Source organism: Panthera pardus, unplaced genomic scaffold (assembly GCF_024362965.1).
Source record: "Panthera pardus isolate Hobbes unplaced genomic scaffold, ASM2436296v1 HiC_scaffold_7, whole genome shotgun sequence".
Taxonomy (NCBI): domain Eukaryota; kingdom Metazoa; phylum Chordata; class Mammalia; order Carnivora; family Felidae; genus Panthera; species Panthera pardus.
The window spans coordinates 53,759,268-53,781,745 of record NW_026527002.1 but is presented as its reverse complement, the minus strand read 5'-3'; the positions used below and the strand labels follow the sequence as shown (position 1 = coordinate 53,781,745).

General features: G+C 34.7%; 1 protein-coding gene across 1 annotated transcript in view; it reads left to right on the top strand.

Annotated features, from left to right (window-relative positions):
- NUDCD1 (NudC domain containing 1) overlaps window positions 1-22,478 on the top strand; it is a 75,345-nt gene that overhangs the window by 32,026 nt on the left and 20,841 nt on the right. Inside the window, exons 5-8 of the mRNA XM_019467848.2 lie at window positions 2,605-2,787; window positions 6,184-6,385; window positions 11,863-12,007; window positions 16,767-16,892. Coding sequence (XP_019323393.1) covers window positions 2,605-2,787; window positions 6,184-6,385; window positions 11,863-12,007; window positions 16,767-16,892 — 656 coding nt within the window. The remainder of the gene's footprint in view (window positions 1-2,604; window positions 2,788-6,183; window positions 6,386-11,862; window positions 12,008-16,766; window positions 16,893-22,478) is intronic.

Genomic DNA, 22,478 nt, shown 5'->3' with positions numbered 1-22,478 from the left:
TAAACTGTAGAGTTCAGGTCCATGTATACATGGATATTTTTTGATACAGGACATTACTGTAAATGTATTTTCTCTTCCGTATGAGTTCTTGAATAACCCTTTCTTTATTCTAGCTTACTTTATTTTTAAAAATACAGTGTATAATATATATACAAAGTATATGTTAACTGACTGTTTTTGTTATCAGTAGATCTTCCAATCAACAGTAGGCTATTAGTAGTTAAGTTTTTGGGGAGTCAAAAGTTATATGCAGATTTTTGGCTGCATGGGGGATCTGTGTGTTTTTTTTTTTTGTTTTTTTTTTTTAATGTTTGTTTTTGAGAGAGTGAGAGAAACTTTGAGGGGGAGAGAGAGAGGGAGACAAAGGATCGAAGCAGGTTGGGTGCTGACAGCAGAGAGCCTGATGTGGGCTCAAACTGAACCATGAGATCATGACCTGAACCAAAGGCAGACGCTTAACCAGTTGAGCCACCCAGCATCTCTCATATCATTTCTTAAGGTTTCATTCTTTTCACCCCCTTAAGTATTATTTATATAGTTGTTATTCTTTTCCTTTTTCTTTTTCAATGAATATAACAGCAGTGCTTTTCTAAACTGTGTTGAGGGGAACATTTGATAAACAATGTTTTGTAGTTAAATTGAAAATATGGGCATATAATAGCCCTATTTCACATTAAACATGTTGAAGATTCTAAAAATGTTGAGTAAAAAAAAAAAAAAAAGACAATTAGAGCAAGCATTTCCCAGCTCATTTAACCATGGAGTTCACTTGAAATCCACATGTTATTTTCTGTTGCACACATGTTGGGAAAAGCCACCCTGTAAACCATGTAGTATCTAAGTCTGGGTGTTTGGAGTCCAGTAGGACTCTTTCCCTTACACGTACCTGTGCAGGAAGCATAGGAGTTTTTAGTTCATTCGTAAATTTACAAGTCTTTTCTTAAATATGTGTGAAATGAAGGTGAATGTAGGTGAAGATTTAGAGGAAAACAAGGACATATATTTAAAACAGATTGTATCATTATGTATAACACGTGACATTGGGTTACAGTTTTTGACTACTTATTGTGAAGCTTGTTAAAGTAGTACAGCTCACTCTAATAGAGTAACAGTGTAAGTAAAGGTAAGGGCACACACAAAACCAAACCTGTTTTCAAGAATAAATTCAGTTATTTTACCAGTAATTTTCATGATACAGTTAATTTTATATCTTTTCTTTATATCTCATATCTTAAATTTTATATCTTAAAATCAAGTATTGGGGCACCTGGGTGGCTCAGTTGGTTAACTGTCCTACTCTTGATTTCAGCTCAGGTCACGATATCACAGTTAATGAGTTTGAGCCCTGCATTGGTCTCTGTGCTGTCAGCGGGGAGCCTGCTTGAGATTCTTTCTCCCTCTCTCTCTCTGCCCCTCCCCATGAGTATACATGCATGCTTTCTCTCTAAGTAAATAAACATTTTTTAAAAAATTAAGTATTGGGGCACCTGGGTGGCTCAGTTGGTTAAGCGTCCGACTTTGGCTCAGGTCATGATCTCGTGGTTTGTGAGTTTGAGCCCCGTGTCGTGCTCTGTGCTGACAGCTCAGAGCCTGGAGCCTGCTTCAGATTCTGTGTCTCCCCTTCTCTCTGCCCCTCCCATGCTCATGCTCTGTCTCTCAATAATAAATAAATATTTAAAAAAATTAAAAAAAATTAAGTATCATTTATGCTTGATTCATTAGGCATACAGGTCTGAATCATTTCTACCATAAACGTTTCATTTTAAGGAAACCCCCTTAAGTAGCTAGAATGAGCAGAAAAATAGTCCACACCATACCTTTACTTTATCCTTCGTTTGTGGCTCTTTTGAGCAGATGCCTATCATGTACCTGCTGGGGAAGTAGAAAGGCTGTAGTAAAGGAAAAGGTAGATCATTCAGAAGCTGATATTTAGGTAAGTCAGTCACTTTAAAGTCTACAGCACTGGTATCCAATGGAAATTTCTGCAAAATGGACATGTTTTATGTGTGTGCCATTTAATACAGTAGCAGCTACCCATGTGTGGCTGTAGAACATTTGAAATGTGACTAATGTGACTGAGGAATTGAATTTTAAATTTTACTTAATTTTCGTTAAATAGCCACCATGGCCAGTAGCTACCACATTGGAAAGCACAATCTAGAGCAAATTTCATCAGAGCTGGTATTTTAAAGTAGGGGTGAATTTATAGAAAATTAGGTTATAAACTTTTTTAGCCCTATGAAAAGACTCTTGATAGCATGCCTTTTAATAGTACACTTAAAATACTTAATTTTAGGGGCGCCTGGGTCGCTCGGTTAAACGTCCAGCTTCGGCTCAGGTCATGATCTTCCTGTCCCTGAATTCAAGCCCCACCTGCACTGGGTTCTGTGCTGACATCTTAGAGCCTGGAGCCTGCTTGGGATTCTGTCTCCTTTGCCCTCTGCCCCTCCCGTGCTTGTGCTCTCTTTCTCTCTCAAAAATAAATAAATGTTAAAAAAAATACTTAATTTTAATTAAAATTAATATACAAATATTTTCAGGATATTTTATAATATAGTGTTTTATTTATAATTTTTTGTTCTAAAATACTTTCTTTTTTTACAGACAATAAAAAATATGAAATCATTAAGCGTGATACTCTCCGTGGAAAGTCAGTGCCGCATTATGCCGCTATTGAGCCTGATGGGAAAGGTCTGATGATTGTCTCCTACAAGTCCTTCACATTTGTACATGTTTGTCAAGATCTTGAAGAAAATAAGAATGAGAACTTGTCTGAGAAAATCAAAGGTAATTTTAGTGTTCATCTTCATAGAGCTCATGTGTGTTTATGTACATTTATGTCTGGTTTGTCTTACTGGTTAGGTTATGGGTTCTACCAGGACTAGATAGAGGCTTAATTTTCCTTTGTATTTCCCAGAATTGTCTTTTGTAAAATGTGCTACCTAAATAGTGTGAATTGTTTTAATCAGTAATTTCATAATTACCAAAAATGTTTTTAAAAAATTATGGCTTTATGAGATGTTTAGTAAATACTTATTAAATGAATAAATAATGTCTGTTTGTTATTGGTGTTTGTGAAGCTAGCATATTAGTATTGAATATATTAATCTTTTAAAATAAGCTAAACTGTGTTGATTATAGGTATATACTAGTGTACGTGTTCTGAATTTTTAGTACTAAGCTTTAAAAAAAAGTTCTTGAGGGCCTAATTGTTAAGTTTTTCCAATATTAAATGAATAAACGGATGAAGTTAATGTTTTAGAATGAAGACAGTAACAAAGTCTTTAAAATTTATATTTACATAGGAAGAATACTCTTACATTCAAGAGAATATCCCCCGTAATCATTTCTATTCATAATTCTGATGTTTACAACCAGAGAATAGTATATTTTACTTGAGATTTTCGCAATATTTTCAATTATACATATTAATCTTTGAATGTCCCTTTTTTGTTAATTATATAAAATAAAAATAAGTTTCACTATATTTATTTAGAACTTTCTAAAGAAAAAAATTCTTTGAAAAGTATTTGAAAACAGGGATGCCTGGGTGGCTCAGTTGGTTGGGCATCTGACTTTGGCTCAGGTCATGATGTCAGGGCGCGTGAGTTCGAGCCCCATGTCAGGCTCTGTGCTGACAGCTCAGAGCCTGGAGCCTGCTTCAGATACTGTGTCTCCCTCTCTTTCTGCCCTCCCCCACTCATGCCTGTCTCTCTCTCAAAAATAAATAAACAAACAGACAAAAAAAGAAGAAAAGTATTTGAAAACATTAATGTAATAAATATTTTAAAAATATTTTCCACAGGTTCATAAATGATATGCACCTTTGAATAAGAGAGTTGTGCTTTGATGGCCTTTTATTTAGCCTTTTAACAACTTGGTTTCCCATGTGATGTATTTTAATGTTAGATTATCTCTAAGATCCCTCTCTGAATAAGTTCTACTCTGTCTTAATTATACTGTTAAACTTTTCTAGAGCTTAGCCAAAACAGCTATTCATATCTCTAGACCACATGCCCCTTAGAACTCTTGGTGAGCAATTGCAAAGGAAATGAAAGAATGCCCTAATCTCTGGAAACATTCTGCCTAGTACCTGAAACTATGTGGTTCCAAGACAGATTGTAGCGTAGGAGGGATACAACATCTGTTTAAATCATAACTATCAGTTCAGGTGTTGTTTTTCTTGTTGACATCTCACATTATATTTTGATTTCCTTCTGAATCCATTAACGTCTTTCCTTCCCTTTTAGTGTGAACCTCAAATCCCCTGTATTTTTCTGTGTACCTTGTAATAAACACACTTTACCTATAAAGGAGAAATGTAATTTTTAAAAAATTATGGATAGTTTGTCAATTATAGCATGCTTTCTTTTAAGTAATCATCTGAGAATATATATGGGTTTCATTTTCTATAAACCTCAAGAAGACTGATATTGTCTATTGCCAATTTGGTGTTGTCATAATGATATAAGTAAGAGCATTTTCTTAGACTTAAAACAATTTCCAAAACATAGGCACTTAGCAACCAACAATTGAAAAAATTATTTAGTTGTTCGTATAACTTTTAGTGGAGAGAAGCTTAAAAAATTCTGGCTTTCCATTTAGTCTATTTCCATGGACTTTAAGTTTTACTAGAAGCTCATGTGATTTTGCAGACTCCTCCCCTTTCCATATCTGTCAGAAGTTGCCCACTGAATCATTGTTACATATAAACTGCCTCGTTAACTTTTGTGGTGGACAGAAAATTGAGTAAAACAGGTAACTTGCCTTAAGGAGCTTATAGTTATCAATCTTTTAAGCTGTAGTTCAAACTTTCTCAGTGAATTTATACTAAAAGTACTTTTAAAGAGATAACAGAGAAGATCTAAGAGCCTGCTTAAAGGAATATGATGCAAGTTAGAAATTAATCCAAAGTAACAATTTTATCCTGAAAATTTATGCATTTTTTTATGCTTATTCCTATAGTATCATGCTTGTTAAATTTTATTTAACATCAAATAGAAGTGACCCTTTAAGAAGATACATCACACTTACTATTATATCTTTGAGCATAGCTAGTACTTACAAAATTTTTACACAAAACAGCACAAAAATAAAAAGAATGATACCCCCCTCAGAAAAGAATAATAACCCGAATTTACTGAGAGTTTATAATATATGTAATAACAGGATTGATATTAAATATTTTATATGCATTAACTCATTTAAATTTTAACAGTTCTGTGAGATAATGTCATATTTTGTTATTTTATTTTACAGATTAGGAAAAAGAGGGTAGTAGATAAAGTTGCATACCAAGATTAATAAGTGGTTGAGCCAAGATTCAAGACCTAGGACTAGTCAACTCTGGAGTACTAGTTACTAACCACTATGTTATATTTCTTTCTGATGAGTGTGTGGACAGATTAATGTTTATGGATATCATTAAGCAAATAATTATTTATTTCTTAGCAAATATTTATTCTTTTTGCATTTAAGCCCTATTTTCTTATTTCATCCTATGGGTATTTCAACCTGTAGCATGATGAGTTTAAAGCTTTTTCTAAGAGAAGCCAAGGAGATCAAGAAGGAGGTGAAGGGAGGATACTTTTATTGGGAACTTGGACAAAATACACTGGCAGCCGTTGAATTCCCTGTGAAATTGCTTTCATGCACAAAGTTGCAGAGTAGAATTTATAAATATATCTTTTATTTTTATGTGGGTATGTATCTCACCAAATAATAGTTGTCTTCTGTATCACAGAGTTACATTGTTAGGGCAAATCAAAGCAATGGTGAAAGTTTCAGACAGTGGTTTATGACATATTTGTTACTCCTTTGAAGTAGGAATCTGCTGTGTGTGTAAAGGGAAGAGAAAGGAGGAAGAAAAGGGAAAACTGGGAGGCAGGGAGAGAATGAATGGGGGTAAAGGATTGCTGTCATTAGTATTTTATGAGTGCTTATGTCTTGCAGCATTAGGTAAGCCTGGAAGAGGAAATGTCAAGTGCAGTTGTTATAACTCTGAAAATTCCCCCAAAAGATCTGTGTGTGTTTGTTTATAGTTACTTTGTTTTGTAAGAAGATCAGTAGAAATTATGCTAAGATTCCTTTAGATAGGTGTTCTTTTGTGTGCTCCAGTGTCTCATTTTGTGTGTTCTGGTCTCCACTTTTTTATTACATAATGTATTTTTCTTTTCCCAATAGAACCTCTGTATTACTGGCAACAGACTGAAGATGATTTGACTGTAACAATACAACTTCCAGAAGGCAGTTCTAAGGAGGACATTCAAGTACAGTTTTTGCCTGATCACATCAACATTGTGCTGAAGGGTCAGAGGTTTTTGGAAGGAAATCTCTATTCATCTATTGATCAAGACAGCAGTACATGGATGATTAAAGATAATAGGTATACAGATAGAGTTGTATTTATATTTAAAAATTTTTTTTTCTTTTTTTCTTATCCCTTCTACAGTGGTTACACCAAAGTTGACTACTACTACAATAGGTCTGTCTGTATTGCTGATTCTTTCTTAAGACAGATTAAAAATGGAATTACTGTATCAAAATACATGATTATCATTAAGATTAAAAATGCTAGTAAAGTTATAGTTTGTATTCTATGGTAGAGTTTTTATTATCAGCTCTGGAAAAATGACAGTAGTAACAGTAATAATGGATAAAAATGGTTATTTGTTTTAATTAATACTCTAAAATTTTTTTAAGAGAAAAATCTCTTTTTATTGACTTCAATTTGCCAACTAGATAATACATTCCCATTCTTTAAATTTTAATATACATAAAAGGGTACACAGTGTGAAGGCTCCCTCCAGCCCAGACCCTCCAGCCATCCTTCCCCTCATGCCCATAACCACTGTTCATAGTTTTCCTTCTACAGGTATTTTATGCATATTCAAGCAGATATATGTCTGTTTTTTGAACAAAAAAGGTTTTAAAACATAACTATACATAGTTTTACAGCTTGCTTTTGTTGACTTTCAATAGCAAATCTTGAAGAACTTTCTATAATGTATATATAATGATTTATTTTATTCTCCTTTATGGCTATTTATGATATTTTACTTTGTCACCCACAATGGTCCTTTATTCGATATTTTGACTGCAGTGTTTTGCTACAGTGAATAGCTTTCATGTGTATATAAAAGAATTTCATGTGTGCAGGAATATATATGGAGGACTCCTACAAGTGGAGTCAATATTTCTTTGAAAATTATAGAGAATATTTTTTTAATGTAAGTTAGCCATGTACATTTTTTTGTAATTGTGTGTGCAAGACACAAGAGAAATAGATGATATGGTCAACTTATCCAAACAGAACTTTTCAGTACAGCAAAACTGAGAATTTCTTCTCTTCTAAAAAAACCATTAAGAAAACAGAACCAGGCCATGGACTGGGAAAAAAATATTTTCATTATGCATATAAAACAAAGGAATTGCATTCTCCATATATAAGAAACCTTGTTAGAAATTTATAATTAAAAGATAACCCAATTTTAAATATGGTCGAATGATTTGAATTGATGTATCATGATAGATGATATTTGAATAGCTAGTTAAGCATATGAAAAAATAGAGGGAAAGGCACATTAAAGCTAGATGAGACACCAGTGCATGGCTAAAACTAGACAGCTTATGGTATCAAATGTTGATAAGAATGTGGATCACCAGCCTCTTGTACATTGCTGGTGGGAGGGAAAAATGATAGTCACTTTGGCAAACTGTTTAGCATTTTCTTAGGCTAAGCATATATATACCCACTTAGTAACCCAGAAATTCTACTAGATATTAGTACTCAGTAGTACACAATAGAATGCTACTCTGCGATACAAGAGAATGGTGTGATAAACACAGCAGTATGAATGAATCTCAGAAACATGCAGAGTGAAAGAAGCCAGAGACAAAAAATGTGCATACAGTGTGAGTCCAAACATATGGAGTTGGCAAACTGGCAAAACCATCTCTGGTGATACAAATCAAGACAGTGGTTACCTCTAGGGTGTAGGGGGACTGACTAGAAAAGGGACACAAGGGAACTTTCTGGATGATTGAATAGCTTCCTTGGGTTATAAGGGTATATGCATCTGTGAAATTCCATGAATTCTATACTTCAAATCTGAATTTAGTCTGTAAAAACCTCAGTGAAAGGAATATGCAGAAAAATAGGTAAAGATTAAGTTTCTTATAAAACTATAACCCTTTGCTCCTACTTTTTTGCCCCTTTGTAAATCTTTCATTATAGATTATTAGTAATTATTACATTCTGTGATGGGTTAATAGATGGTTTTGGGCACTTAATTTAAGAAATGGTCAGATTTGGGGGCGCCTGGGTGGCTCAGTCGGTTAAGCGTCCGACTTTGGCTCAGGTCATGATCTCACGGTTCGTGAGTTCAAGCCCCCCGTCAGGCTCTGTGCTGATGGCTCAGAGCCTGGAGCCTGTTTCAGATTCTGTGTCTCCCTCTCTCTCTGAACCTCCCCCATTCATGCTCCGTCTCTGTCTCAAAAATAAATAAACGTTTAAAAAAAAATTAAAAAAAAAGAAATGGTCAGATTTGGTCAGAAGTGGGTTAAAATTAGTTATTTTTACTTTAAATATAATTTTCAATTTGTAATATAGGACCCATATGAGTCTTTGATTTGAGTCTAAATATTGGAAGTCTGAGAAATAGGTATCTAGTTCAAAAAATTTGAAGCTATATGCTTTTATATCCTGAATTCGTTTTATTGATGGGGAAATTTGGCGACTTTTCTTTTTTAATGTGGTAAGATAAATACATTCATGAGTAAATGATGTTGTTTATAATTTTTTGAGAATTATTGAACTAAGAATCCAATATTCAGTGAATTCAACAAAAAAAGAATAATGATTTCCATGAATCTGATGCTTTGTCTTTCTCTCTTTTTGGATGGATTTTTTTTTAACTGTTCTAATAATTCTTGCTAACCAGTTTTAATCATGGTATATTTAAATAATCACTGCAGTCCTTCCACATTTTTCATAATCACTCCTGCAAATGTTTACAAAAATATTTTTATTGTAATTCTCAGGAAAGTATTACTGTTTCAGAGGGAGAGTGAAAGATCTGAGCTAGATTAAAGTCTAATCTCATGGACATGATAGTTTTCGACAATCTCACCTTTCAAGGTGATAAAAGTGGTTTCTAGAGTCCTGACCAATACTCAGTTATACCAATTGAATAAATACCTGATTTTGTTAACAGTTTATCCATTTACCTGGGTAAAGAAGATGTGGAAAAGGACACCCAGATGAGAAGTACCCTGGAATCTAATGTGTCTACTAATCACCATCTGACTATAGCTAGGTTACCACAGTAAAACACATGGTTTTTGGTTCATTCTTCATGAACTTTGGCATACTAACACACTGAGTTCGTAACAGAATCTGATAAAATTACTCTTTATTTAAAAACTTTTTTTTTTTTTTTTTATTTTGAGAGAAGGGGAGAATCCCGCACAGGCTCCACGCTCAGTGCAGAGCCTGATATGGGGCTTAATCCCATGACCTGAGCTGAATTTGAGTCAGACGCTCAACTGAACTACCCAGACATCCCTATTTTTATTTTTTATTCAAGTATAATTAACATACACTGTTATATCGGTTCCAGGTGTTCAGTATAATTCAACAACTTTATACTTTACTCAGTGCTCATCATGATAAGTGTACCCTTAATTCCCTTTACACTTTTTAATATACTTTAAAAGCTTAGTTATGTGAACGGTTCTTTAAGAAACATTTTATATTCTACTTAAACATATTTTATGTGCATGAGAGAGATTGAGGGTAGCATTTCTAAATTGGCAAAGCAGCTATAACATACTGTTAAAGTAGGTCATCAAACATCAACTTAGCAAAGGTTTAGAATAGCTGGACCTCACACAAATAGTTTCAGCATTTAATACATGAGCATAAACCTGTGTTGTTTTCCCATTAAATTTGAGGTACTTGATTACTATTTTACATTACAAAGGATAATTACAGTGATGTGTAGGTGGGGTCATTGGTTTAAAAACATGATTTTCTGTGCTTGATTAAATTATTCATATTTCTCATTTTCAAATGGTTAATGTTCCTTCTCACTTTGGAAGGATTTGTTAACTAGTCTGTAGGTTATTAATGTATGGGGTTATATGTTCTTTTTGGCTGGATGGTAGGACATGATCTTAATTTTAAAATGTAGAAATGCAGTTGTGCTTAAAGGATTGCATTGATTAGGCGTGCAAACTTAACGATGGTTCAGAAATTCTCTATAACTGACATTGTGTGAACTGTTTTTAACTTCTTTAGGTAGCAGCTGACTAAAACAGTATTTATACATTCTGGTCATGGTAAAATTTCCTTAATATTTACATGTATTTATTCAGAGAGGCAGAATAGTGCAGTAGTGAAGAGCATTGACTTGGAGCCACACTGCTTTACTAACTCATGACCTTGGCAAGTTACTTAACCTCTAAGTGCTTTTCTTTTCTTACTTTGTAAAATGAAGATGAAAATAGTACTTACTTTATTTGGTTGTGGTGAGCAATCAGTGAGTTAAAACATGTAAAGTGCTTAAGACAGCACCTGGCATATGGGAAGCATTAGATAAGTATGAGTTGCTGTCGCGATTATTATCTTCATCATCATCATCCTTTTCAAGATTAGCTCTCTTTTAGAGAATAGATTATGATGGTAATTTTTAATGCTAATGATAGGAACTCATTACATAGAAAAGATGTTTTGTGTCGTCTCAAAATAAGTAGTTTCAGAAAAAGTTAAAAGTGCTGTAATTAATTCATGAGGTGAAGATAATAACAGCCTTGAAAAATAATTGATAAGTTTGCATGTTCTATTTGATAATTATGATTATAGTTATTATTGTGTCCTTGCAATTATTTCCTTGCAGTTGTGTTCCAGGGCATGGGTTAGTATGGCACACGTGTACCAAAGGTGGCACATGGGAAGGGTTGCTTTCCTATGGGACAGCTACCACCACCCCACTTTTCTCTGTGTTCTAGCAACGGCTGCGCCTAAAGCAGCTTATTACTTGAATTTCTCTTCCTATTCAAGAGGCACGTGGGGCAGCTCCCTGTGCTCCTATGTCCACGGTCTGCCCCGGCTCAGCTCTCATTCTCTTTCCTGCCACATGAAACCTTAATCTCAGTGTTCCGTGATAGGCCCCTTTTAGTGTATTTGGAATTTGTTCAGTGGCTTAAACGTACAGAATTAGATTTTCATTTGATACAGACCACATTAACAACTTTTTTCTTATGTTACCAAATTTAATTTCTACTTTCTTTTCAATTCATTAAAATCTGTATTTTAAGAATTGATATTTGTGCTGATCTAACCTGCCTGATGTTTACATTAATATATATTATGGCTACTAGTTTAGGAAAATGAAGCTAATTATTGGCTTCATGCATAAAGAAGTACCTTTAGTTATAGTCAGTTAATTTCACGTGCCCGCCCCAACCACCATCCTCGTTACCACCATTCCCTAGTAAAATATCTCAGAATCTTGGTGCCTGCATTTCTGTCTCTTAAGTTCAGTAATACACTGCATACCTGGACTACAACAGTATTTTCTAGGTGGTCTTACTCTTGCCAATCACTCTTCTCATCAAGTCATGTGGCATACCATTTCCAGTGGTACTTTCTTGATTGTTTAGTAAGTATAAATTATTACCCTTGGATTATAGATTTTCTATCAAATGCAATACCAAAATGAACACAAGTTTTGGTATCTTCTGGACACCAGGGTGGGTAGATTCAATGGAAGATTCTTCTGGTTGGTGTTGGTTATATAATTTGTATAGTTGGTTAATGTAACATTAAGCATGTTACAAGTAACTTCTTTTAATTTCTAGCTTGGAGATTTTCTTGATTAAAAAGAATGAAGGACTAACATGGCCAGAGCTAGTGGTTGGTGATAAACAAGGAGAGTTTATAAGAGACTCAGCCCAGTGTGCTGCAATAGCTGAACGTTTGATGCATTTGACCTCTGAAGAACTGGTAAGCAATTGTAATAGTAGGGTGACTTTCCAAAGGCCCGGAAGTATGTTATGTGAGGGTTGTGCCATGTTTTTCAAACATTATTTTACATTTACTAATGTTAGAGACACGGATGAGGCACAGACTGGTGTTTGAATGTAGGTTAAAATTCTAATATTCATTCCTTACACTATGTGAATACATATCTGTGTGTGTGGGATTGCTGTATAAGGTGGATGTGCATGTGTATATTTATATATATGTATACACACACATAGATACATTATATATTCTCCTTTAGAAGAATCAGACCGATATTGGCAGGGACAAAATTAGGATTTTACTGTATACCTATGCCAATAATCTTCTTGTCATCGTAAAATTTTCTAGGTTATCTTAGGATATCACAGGGGTATATATATACTACAATTAATTATGATTGACAAAATAATTCATTGTAATGATTACAGTGATAATACACTACTCATTCAACTGTGACATTTTGTTGAAAATGTTCCAATCTGATAACTTTTAAGATAATGTTAAAAATTTGAATAAAGCAGGGGTGCCTGGGTGGCTCAGTTGGTTAAGTGTCCAACTTCAGCTCAGGTCATGATCTCATGGTTCGTGGGTTCAAGCCCCGTGTGGGCTTTGTGCTGACAGCTCAGAGCCTGGAGCCTGCTTCAGATTCTGTGTCTTCCTCTCTCCTCCTCTCCCCTGCTCGTGCTCTTTCTCTGTCTCAAAAATAAACATTAAAAAAATTTTTTTAATTGAATAAAACATTATACCAGAATTTCAGTTATATGTTTATTCACCAAAAATTATATCAGCACATGTACAATGTCTGACTTATTGCCATTTGGAGTTAGAGTGATGAGGAAAAAACTGTTAGGAGGTAGTTTATACTATAGGGTTAATTATATCCTAAAGTAGAAAGGAAATTAGAATATTGAAAGTAAATGTCTCTGTCAAAAGAAAACATGGCCAAAATGGAGAAACCAACTTTCATGTCTGCCAGCAATAGTTAAAAATTTCAGGGGGCACCTGGGTGGCTCAGTCAGTTGAGTGCTCTGCTTCGGCTCAGGTCATGATCTTATGGTTCTTGAGTTCAAGCCCCACATCAGGCTCACTGCTGTCACCACAGAGCCTGCTTCAGATCCTTAGCCCCCACCCCCCCACCCCCCCCCACCCCCCGCCATTTGCACTCTCTCAAAAGTAAAAAATGTTGAAAAAAAAAATTTCAGGATCACTGGAAAGCATTTGTAAGACTGTGAAACTTTGATCTAGCCCTGGTGTTAAAACAAGCCCATGCAGACTGCATTGCCCTATGTTCATTCATTCAGCAAGTATTTTTTGTGATAGGGCTCTGGGATATAATCATATAGTTACAGTAGTGGGGTTTGTTATGATATTGTAGATTATTGCTGCTAACTGCCTTTTAAACTTGATTATTTCAAGTGAATATTGGTATATATGAGTAAGTTATTTATGTCTGAACACCAGTGTATTTGGGAAAAACATAGAATCTTGTTATCTGCAGCTGAAGGCTGTCTTGCGTGTTTCAAATCTTTATACTTTTTGTTATCTTTCTGCATTGGTTAGAACCTTTAATCCATTGTAAAATAGAAATGGTGAATAGTGAAAGCAGACATTCTTGCCTTATTTGTAAGCTTGGAAAAATGAATATTTCACTGTTAAGTACGGATTATTTTTGTCGTGTTGAGGACATTTTCTTCTATTATACTGAATTTTTAATCATGAAAGGCCATATAGAATTTTGTCAAATACACTTCATTTGTGGTGTAAACCTTACTTGGTCATGATGTATAATCCCTTTTAGGTATTACCAGTTTGGGTTTGCTAATATGTTATTGAGGAGTTTTGCATCTATATTTGTGAGGAATATTGGTCTGTAGTCTTTGTTTTTTCTTTTTACTGTCGTTATTCAGTTTTGGTATCTGGGTAATGCTGATGTCAAATGAAAAGGGAAGTGTTTCCTGCTTGTTCTATTTCTGGGAGAGATTGTGTAGAGTTGGCATTATTTCTTTAAATATAGAATTTTCCAGTGAAACTGTCTGGACTGGAGTTTTCTTTTTTGGAAGTTTTTAACCATGAATTTAATTTCTTTAATAAATACAGGATTATACTGGGCATCTATTTCCTTTGGCTTTTTTTCAGTTTCCAGTTTCATTTGTTATTACATTGATTATTTTCTCCTTTTTGCTTACTTTGGATTTATTTTGCTCTATTTTTAAAAGTGAAAGTTTAGATGATTGATTTTTTTTAACCTACTTTTCTGTTGAAAGCATTTAATGCTATATACTTTATTCCAAACACTACTTGACCTACCTCCTCCAAAATTTCAGCCTGTCTTCTTAATCCCATTAAGGTTGATTTGATTTGGTGCTGTATTTCAGTATTTTATGTGGCTGATATTTATTCCTTGTTTGTTCTTTCTTCCAAGGCAGAACTTTTCATGAATCTCAACTGAAAGTCTAGGATGTTTACCAGGGCTTCTCTGGTGTGGGCTCTGATCTCTAATTTTTGTCTCCCAAGTACTTTATTAATATCAGCACTCAGCTTTTGAGCCCCTTGCCTGCTTCTTTCCACTTGTCTTTTCCAGCACAGCTTGAAAATCAGTAAATGCCTAAAGACAAGTAGCAGAATCTTGGGTTCTCTTCTCTGCTGTTCCCCTTTCTCTGTAAACTTGTCCTGTTAAATTCTGGCTGCCTTGATAGTACTGAACTTTTTTTTTTTTTTGAACATTTTATTTATTTTTGAGAGACAGCAGGGGAGGGGGAGAGAGAGACAGAGACAGAATCTGAAGCAGGCTCCAGGCTCTGAGCTGTCAGCACAGAGCCTAATACAGGGCTTGAACCCAGAAACCGTGAGATCATGACCTGAGCTGAAGTCGGATACTTAACTGAACCATCCAGGCGCCCTGATAGTCCTGAACTTTTCATTTTTGTCCTCTTATCTTTAACATATAGTTAATGGAAAAGGGAAAGGAGGGAGGAGTGCAGAGGGTGCTTTCTCTATGCTACTGGACATATATATATTTTTGAATCGCTGAAAAAATGGCCCCAGCTAATTGCTGATATTGCCTTCCCAGCCAATCATAGCAACCACACTTGTTTCCATTGATACTTAGGCTGACTAAACTAGGTGGCTCCAAATCCCAGGTGGCCACGGACAAGGTTCATCTTCTATCACTTCTATAACTCCAGAGATTTAGTTTCAGAGATTTTCTCAGGTCATTTCATCAAGTTTTCAATAACATGACTGCATTTTGGCAAACGAGGTGTGTGGACATTTGGTCAGTTGTAGAATTATGGTTCTGTTACATACATGTGTATACATAATTCATAATGCATGTGTATGTGCAATTTATCACTTCAGCATTGTGATCCTTGGACTCTGTGAGGGATATAAGGCCAGAGAGTGCTTCTTGCATTTAAGCAATGGAACATATTAAAAGTTCCTTACATTTATCTCTACTTTTGGCTTATTATTAGCTACACCTTTGTTTTTGTATTAGTGTGTATGTGTGTATTTAGTGGTTGTTCTAGAGTTTACACTGTACATCTTTAACTCATCACCATCTTTCTTCAAAAATTATTACATCATTTCACTGTAACTAAAGAGCTTCACAATAGATTTCCATTTCTTCATCCTTTCTATTATTCTCATCAGACATTTTATTTTTACATGTTATAAACTCAATAACGTTATTATTTCAACTTTAATCAGTCAGTTCTTTTTTAAAGAGATTAAAATATGGGGGGGGGTCTTACATTGGCCCACATATTACACATTTCCTCTGTTCTACATTTCTTTGTGTTGATTCATATTTCCATCTGTTGTCATTTTTTTCCTGGCTGAACAGTGTCCTTTAGCATTTCTTGTAGTGTAGGTTTACTGAGTAAATTTTCTCAGCTTTTGTTTGCTGTAAAAATACTTAGGTTGTCTTCCTTTTTTAATATTTTTGGTAAGTATGTAAGTCAATGTCGATAGGATTTTTCCCCCTTTCAGAACTTCTGTTATACTCCATTGTTTTCTGGCTTGCATAGTTTCTGATGAGAAGTTGGCTGTCATTTGTATCTTTGTTCCTCTGTTCATAATGTGTTTTTTCCTCTTCCCACTACTTTTAAGATATTCTCTTTATTAGTAGTTTGCAGCAATTTCATTATAATGTGATTTGCAGTGGGTTTTTTTAGATGTTTCTTTGACCTTCTTCAATTTATAGAGTTATAGTTTTCATCATTTAATGACCATTTCTTCAATTTTCTTTTTCCATTCTTCATGCCCTCTTCTAGTTACCCATGTGTTAGACCATTTGATATTTGTTCCACAGGTCACTGCAGTTGTGTTTTTATTTTTTGTCCTGTGTTTCATTTTAGATAGATAGACTCTCTTGCTGTGTTTCAAGCTCACAGGTCTTCTGCCGTGTCTAATTAGCTGTCAGTCCCATCTTTTTTTGCTTTCCACTTCAGATATTATATTCTCATATTTACAGTTCAGTTTGGTTCTTTTTTTATATCTTCCATACCTCTCTCAACATATATGTATTTTTCTGTACATCCTTGATTTTGTAATAACTGTTTTAATGTCTTTGTGGTGATTTCATCATTCTGTCATTTCTGGGTTTTGTTGATTAGGATTTATCAGTCATGGGTCTGAAATTTAGTTTTTAATTACTGTTGTAATCTTGATATTTTAAGTATGAAGAAACCCATTCTCTTATTGTTGATGGTTTGTTTATTTTGTTTTCTGGTCTAAGAATCCAAATCCAGATAAAGAAAAACCTCCTTGTAATGCTCAAGAGTTAGAAGAATGTGATATTTTCTTTGAAGAGAGCTCCAGTTTATGCAGATTCGATGGCATTACATTAAAAACTACTCATGTGGTAAGTTTTTGATCATCACATTTCTAAAAATTTATGAATAAGTACAAGTTATAGGAGATAATAATTAACTGGCCACACATATAATTTGCAAACCTGGCTTGATTGCAAAGCTGAACAGCAAAGTAAATGACAAGAAAACCCTTGAACTTTTTGTTTGATCTTTACGAATTGGTGTGCAAGATACAGGATTTTTAGTCTGTTTTTGTTTTTGGTTTGTTTTTTACTGTTGACTGTTTTATAATATTTGGTGTTTGGGGTTGGGTGGCTATCATCTAAAACTCATTACTTCATGAAGTGGCAGTTTATATCACCATCCCTAATGAAACACTGTTGCCTTATTTTGGTACTGTTGCATATTTGATATCTTGTGGTAAGCTTTTTTCTATTTAGGTTTTTATATGTGGTTACAACTAATTTATAATAACCTCATTTTTTCATTTGAAATTATGACATATTTCTTTATGTTCTCACCTGGTTTAACAGCTAGGTAATACTATACAATGTTATTGTTGGTGTTCATGTGTGTATGTATATGTAGTGGTTGTCCTAGAGATTATAGTATGTATCTTCAGTAAATTTTTTCCAATTGCATTATTTATGTGCTATTTTTTAAGAATCCCTTCTTTATGTAAAGCCATTTCTGTATTCAGGGGTTTTATCTAATAGAGTTATAGAAGTCAAATTAATGAGTCCTGGACTAAGACTCTGACAAGTCAATTTCCACTGTATATTCTCATTAATAATGTTTGCAGTTATTACCTATTTCACTGCATCTTTACCTGTCCTTTCGTTTTTATGCTTGATCTTTACTAATTGGTGTGCAAGATACAGGATTTTTAGTCTGTTTTTTTTGCTGTTGACTGTTGACTATTTCATGATATTACCTTTGACTATTTCTTTTGTGAAGAATTTTTTCATTTATTTATTTTGGTGTTTCTGACTGACTTGTGTGACCTTACTTCTTCATAAAATGTGTTCCTAAAGAGCATGCATGATAGATTTCTCTTATAAGTAGGTTCTATCATCAGAAAGTTAAGAAATGTACATATAATCCCTCATTGTACCACAGTTTTTAGAGACAATGTTTGATAAAACATTTCCAGCATTTTGCACATACTCAAACTGTTTAGTCACAGTTCAGTGTTAATTGCTGGTTTAACTCCAATGATTTGCTGTTTGTATATATTGCAAGATGACACCAATGATTTGCTGTTTGTATATATTGCAAGATGACCACCATAATAAGTCTAGTTAAATTTTCTCACCATACATACCTATAAATTCTTTCTCATATAATGAGAACTTTTAAGGTCTACTCTGTTAACAATTTCATATATTAAGTACAGTATTAACTAATAGTCATCATGCTATAAATTATAATCCCCTATACTTATTTATAATAAATGGAAGATTATACCTTTGACACCCTTAATCCATCCCCCAGCCACCATCAGATATAAGATATAGAGGAAGGGAGAGAGAATCTTAAGCAGGTTTCGTGCCCATCATGGAGCCCAACATGGGGCTCGGTCTCATGACCATGAAATCATGACCTGACCCAAAATCAAGAGTTGTACGCTTAACCAGCTGAGCCACCCAGGAACCCCTGATTTACGTTTCTTGATGCTTACTGTTGTTGAGCACCTTTTCATATATGTACAAGTTGACCATATTTAGGTCTTCTTTGGAAAAAGGTCTGTCTAGTTTCTCTAATCATTTTTTTTAATTGCATTATTTTTTGCTATTTAGTTACAGGAGTTCTTTATAAATTTTGGATGTTAAGCCCTTATCCAGATATATAATTTACAAATATTTTTTTCCCATTCAGTAGGTTGCGTTTTCATTTTGTTGACCATTTCCTTTGCTGTTAAGATTTTTAGTTTGAAATAGTCCCACTTGTTACTTTTGCTTCTGTTGCTTTTGCTCCAGAATATCATTGCCAAGACTGAGGTCAAGAAGCTCACGGGCTCTGTTTTGTTCTAGGAATTTCAGGCCTTATGTTCAACTTTTTAATCCATTTGAGTGTGTTTTTGTGTATGATGTAAAGATAGTGGTCCAGTTTTCTTTTTTTGCATGTGGCTATCCAGTTTTCCCAAAACCATTTGTTGAAAAGACTGTCCTTTCCCCATTGTATATTCTTGGCTCCTTTATCATAAATTGACCATGTATGGATAGGTTTACTTCTGGGCTCTCTGTTCCTTTGGACTCTGTGTCTATTTCTTATTTTTTACTTTTTTAAATATTTACTTATTTTGGGGGGGGGGAGAGAATGAGCAGGGGAGGGGCAGAGAGAGAGGGAGAGAGAGAATCTGAAGCAGGCTCTGTACTATGCAGGGCTCAATCCCACAAACCATGAGATCATGACCTGAGCCAAAATCAAAAGTCATATGCTTAACTGTCTGAGCCACCCAGGTGCCCCAGGACTCTGTGTCTATTTTTATACCAGTACTATAATATTTTGATTACTATAGCTTTGTAGTATAGTTTGAACTTAGGAAACATTTTTTAAGATTGCTTTGGCTATTTGGGATATTTTCTGGTTCCACACAAATTTTTGGATTTTGTTCTGTTTCTTGGAAAAGTGCCATTTAGAATTTTGATAGTTTTATTGAATCTGTAGATTGCTTTGGTAATATGGACATTTTAACAATTTTTTCCAATAAGTAAATGTGGAATATCTTCCCATTTATTTTTGTCTTCAGTTTCTTTCATTGGAGTTTTAACAGTTTTCAGTTTAGAAGTTATTCACCTTCTTGGTTAAATTTATCCCTATTTTATTCTTTTTGATGAAATTGTTAATGAGATTGTTTTGTTGATTTCTCTTTCTAGCAGTATGTATGTATACTGTATGTATGTAACTAATATATAGAAACACAACAGCATTTTGTGTATTACCTTTATATCCTGCAACTTTACTGAATTTATTAATTTTAATCATTTTTTTGGTAGAGTCTTTAGGGTTTTCTATATAATGTTACATCATCTGCAAATAGTGACAGTTTTACTTCTTCCTTTCTGATTTGGATGCCTTTTTATTTCTTTTTCCTACCTAATTGCCCTGCTTAGGACTTCCAATACTATGTTGAATAAAAGTGGTAAGAGTGGGCATCTTTTTCTTGTTGATGATCTTAGAGGAAAAGCTTGTAGCTTTTCACTGTTGAGTTTGATATTAGCTGTGGGCTTGTCATATATGGCCTTTATTATGTTATATTCCCTCTGTACCCACTTTTTGAGAGTTTTTGTAAATGTTGAATTTTGTCAAATGCTTTTTCTGCATGTATTGACATGATCATACAATTTTTATTCTTAATTTTGTTAATGTGGAATATCTCGTTAATTTTCAGATATTAAGCCCTCCTTGCAGCCCTGAAGTAAACCTCATCCCTGCAGTTTACCTGCAGTAAAGCAAATATGTATATTTGCTTTATATATTTAGGTGCTCCTGTGTTGGTGTCGTAAATATTTACAAATGTTATATTCTCTTGTTAGAGTGACCTTTTTATCATTATTTAATGATTTGCCTCTTATTACAGTCTTTGTCTTCAAGTCTGTTGTCTGATGTAAGTATAGCTTACCCCAGCTTTCTTTTGGTTTCCACTGAATGGAATATCTTTTGCGGTCTCTTCACTTCCAACTTTGTGTGTCTACTTCTGAAGGGAGTCTCTTCTAGGCAGCATATAGATGGGTCTTATTTTTTTCTTTCAGTCACTCTATATATTGAGAATTTAATCTATTTACATTCAGATTAATTATCGATAGGTGTGTACTTATTGCCATTTTGCTACTTAATTTTCTGGCTGTTTTGTAGTTTTTCTATTCCTTCTCTGTCTTCCTTTGTGATTTGATGATTTTCTATAGTGGTATGCTTAAACTCCTTTATCTTTTATGTATCTACTGTAGGTTTTTGCTTAATGGTTATCATGAGGTTTACATTTTTTTTTTTTTCAGTTTATTTATTTTGAGAGGGAGAGAGCATGTGCACGAGCAGGGGAGGGGCAGAGAGAGAATCCCAAGAGAGGCTGTATGCTCAGCACAGAGCCTGACATGGGGCTCAGTCCCATGACTGTGAGATCATGACCTGAGCCAAAATCAAGAGTCAGACACCTAACCAACTGAGACACCCAGGTGCCCCAATGAGGTTTATATTTAAAAGCTTAGATTTATAACCGTTTGTTTTATGTTGATAACAGTTTAAGTCTGAATGCATTTTGAAGCTATACATTTTTACTCCCTGAAACATTTTATGTTTTTGATGTCACAATTTATATTTTTTTATCTTGTGTATCCCATAATAAATTACTGTAGTTGCGTTTTTGCAACGTTTGTCATTTAACTTTTATGCTACCTTTCTAGGTGATTAACTTGCTATCTTCACATTAGATTTTGAAAGTTGTTGTGCATTTACCTTTACCAGTGAGGTTTATATTTCCATATGGTTTTCTGTTACTATTTGGCATCCTTTTTGTTCAGCTTAAAGAAGTCCCTTGACATTTCTTATAGGGCCAGTCTAGGACTGATGAATTCCTTCACCTTTTGCTTCTCTGGAAAACTGTTTCTCCTGCCATTCTGAATGATATCTTTGCCAGGTAGAGTATTCTTGGTTGGAGGTGTTTTTTCCTTCAGCACTTTGATTGTATCATGCTACAGCCTTCTGGCCTGCAAAGTTTCTGCTGAAAAAAACTGCTGATAGTTGTGGTGGGGTGGTGGCGGTCCCTTATACATAACAAGTTGTTTTTCTTTTCCTGCTTTCAAGATTCTATCCTTGTCTTTAACTTTTGACATTTTAAACATGACATGTCTTGGTGTAGGTCTTTTTGAGCTCATATTACTTCAAACTTTCTGGAGCCCAACCTTCTGGGCTTCCTGAACCTTCCCTTCCTTCCCCAGGTTTTCCCTTTGTTTATCCATACCTCTGTGCTTAGTGAATATCTTTATGACTGCTGTTTTGATCTCCTCATTGGGTAAACAAACCACTTACCTCCATTTCATTAAGATCTCTTTCTGAGGTCCTATCTTGTTCTTTCCTCTTTGCAACATATTCCTGTTTCTTCATTTTCCTCACTCTGTATTGGTTACTCTGCCTTAGGTAAAACAGCCAGCTTTCCAGGTCTTGAAGGAATGGTCTCTTGTAGGAAGTGAACCTTATTGTTCAGCTCTTCCCTACCTCTCGGTTTTCTCTCAAACTTTTTTGATATTCCAAGCAGTCTATTTTACTTTCAGTGGCTCCTAGCATTTAGGGGTGTACCAAGACCTGTCAGTGTCCCTAAGGGGAGGATCTCAGTCAGCACCTACATTCAGACTGATTGGAAGCCTCAGGCAACAGCTTTTAAGGTATGCAAAATATATAGTCCTAACCAGAAGTCCCACTGTCTGCCAGAACCAGGTAAACTAGAGGTGTCCCCTGGGTGGCAGCCATAAAAATCAGGGTGCCAAGAAAGTGTACAAGTATCTTTCCGGGGGATCCTGGCACTCTGGAAGAATGCAGAGGGATAGTGCAATAATGCCCGCTGGTCTCCGTCTCCAAGAGTATCTCAGCCCCTGTATATTAAAGTAAAAGTCCGTCCCTGGGGCTGAGGTTCCAGGCCA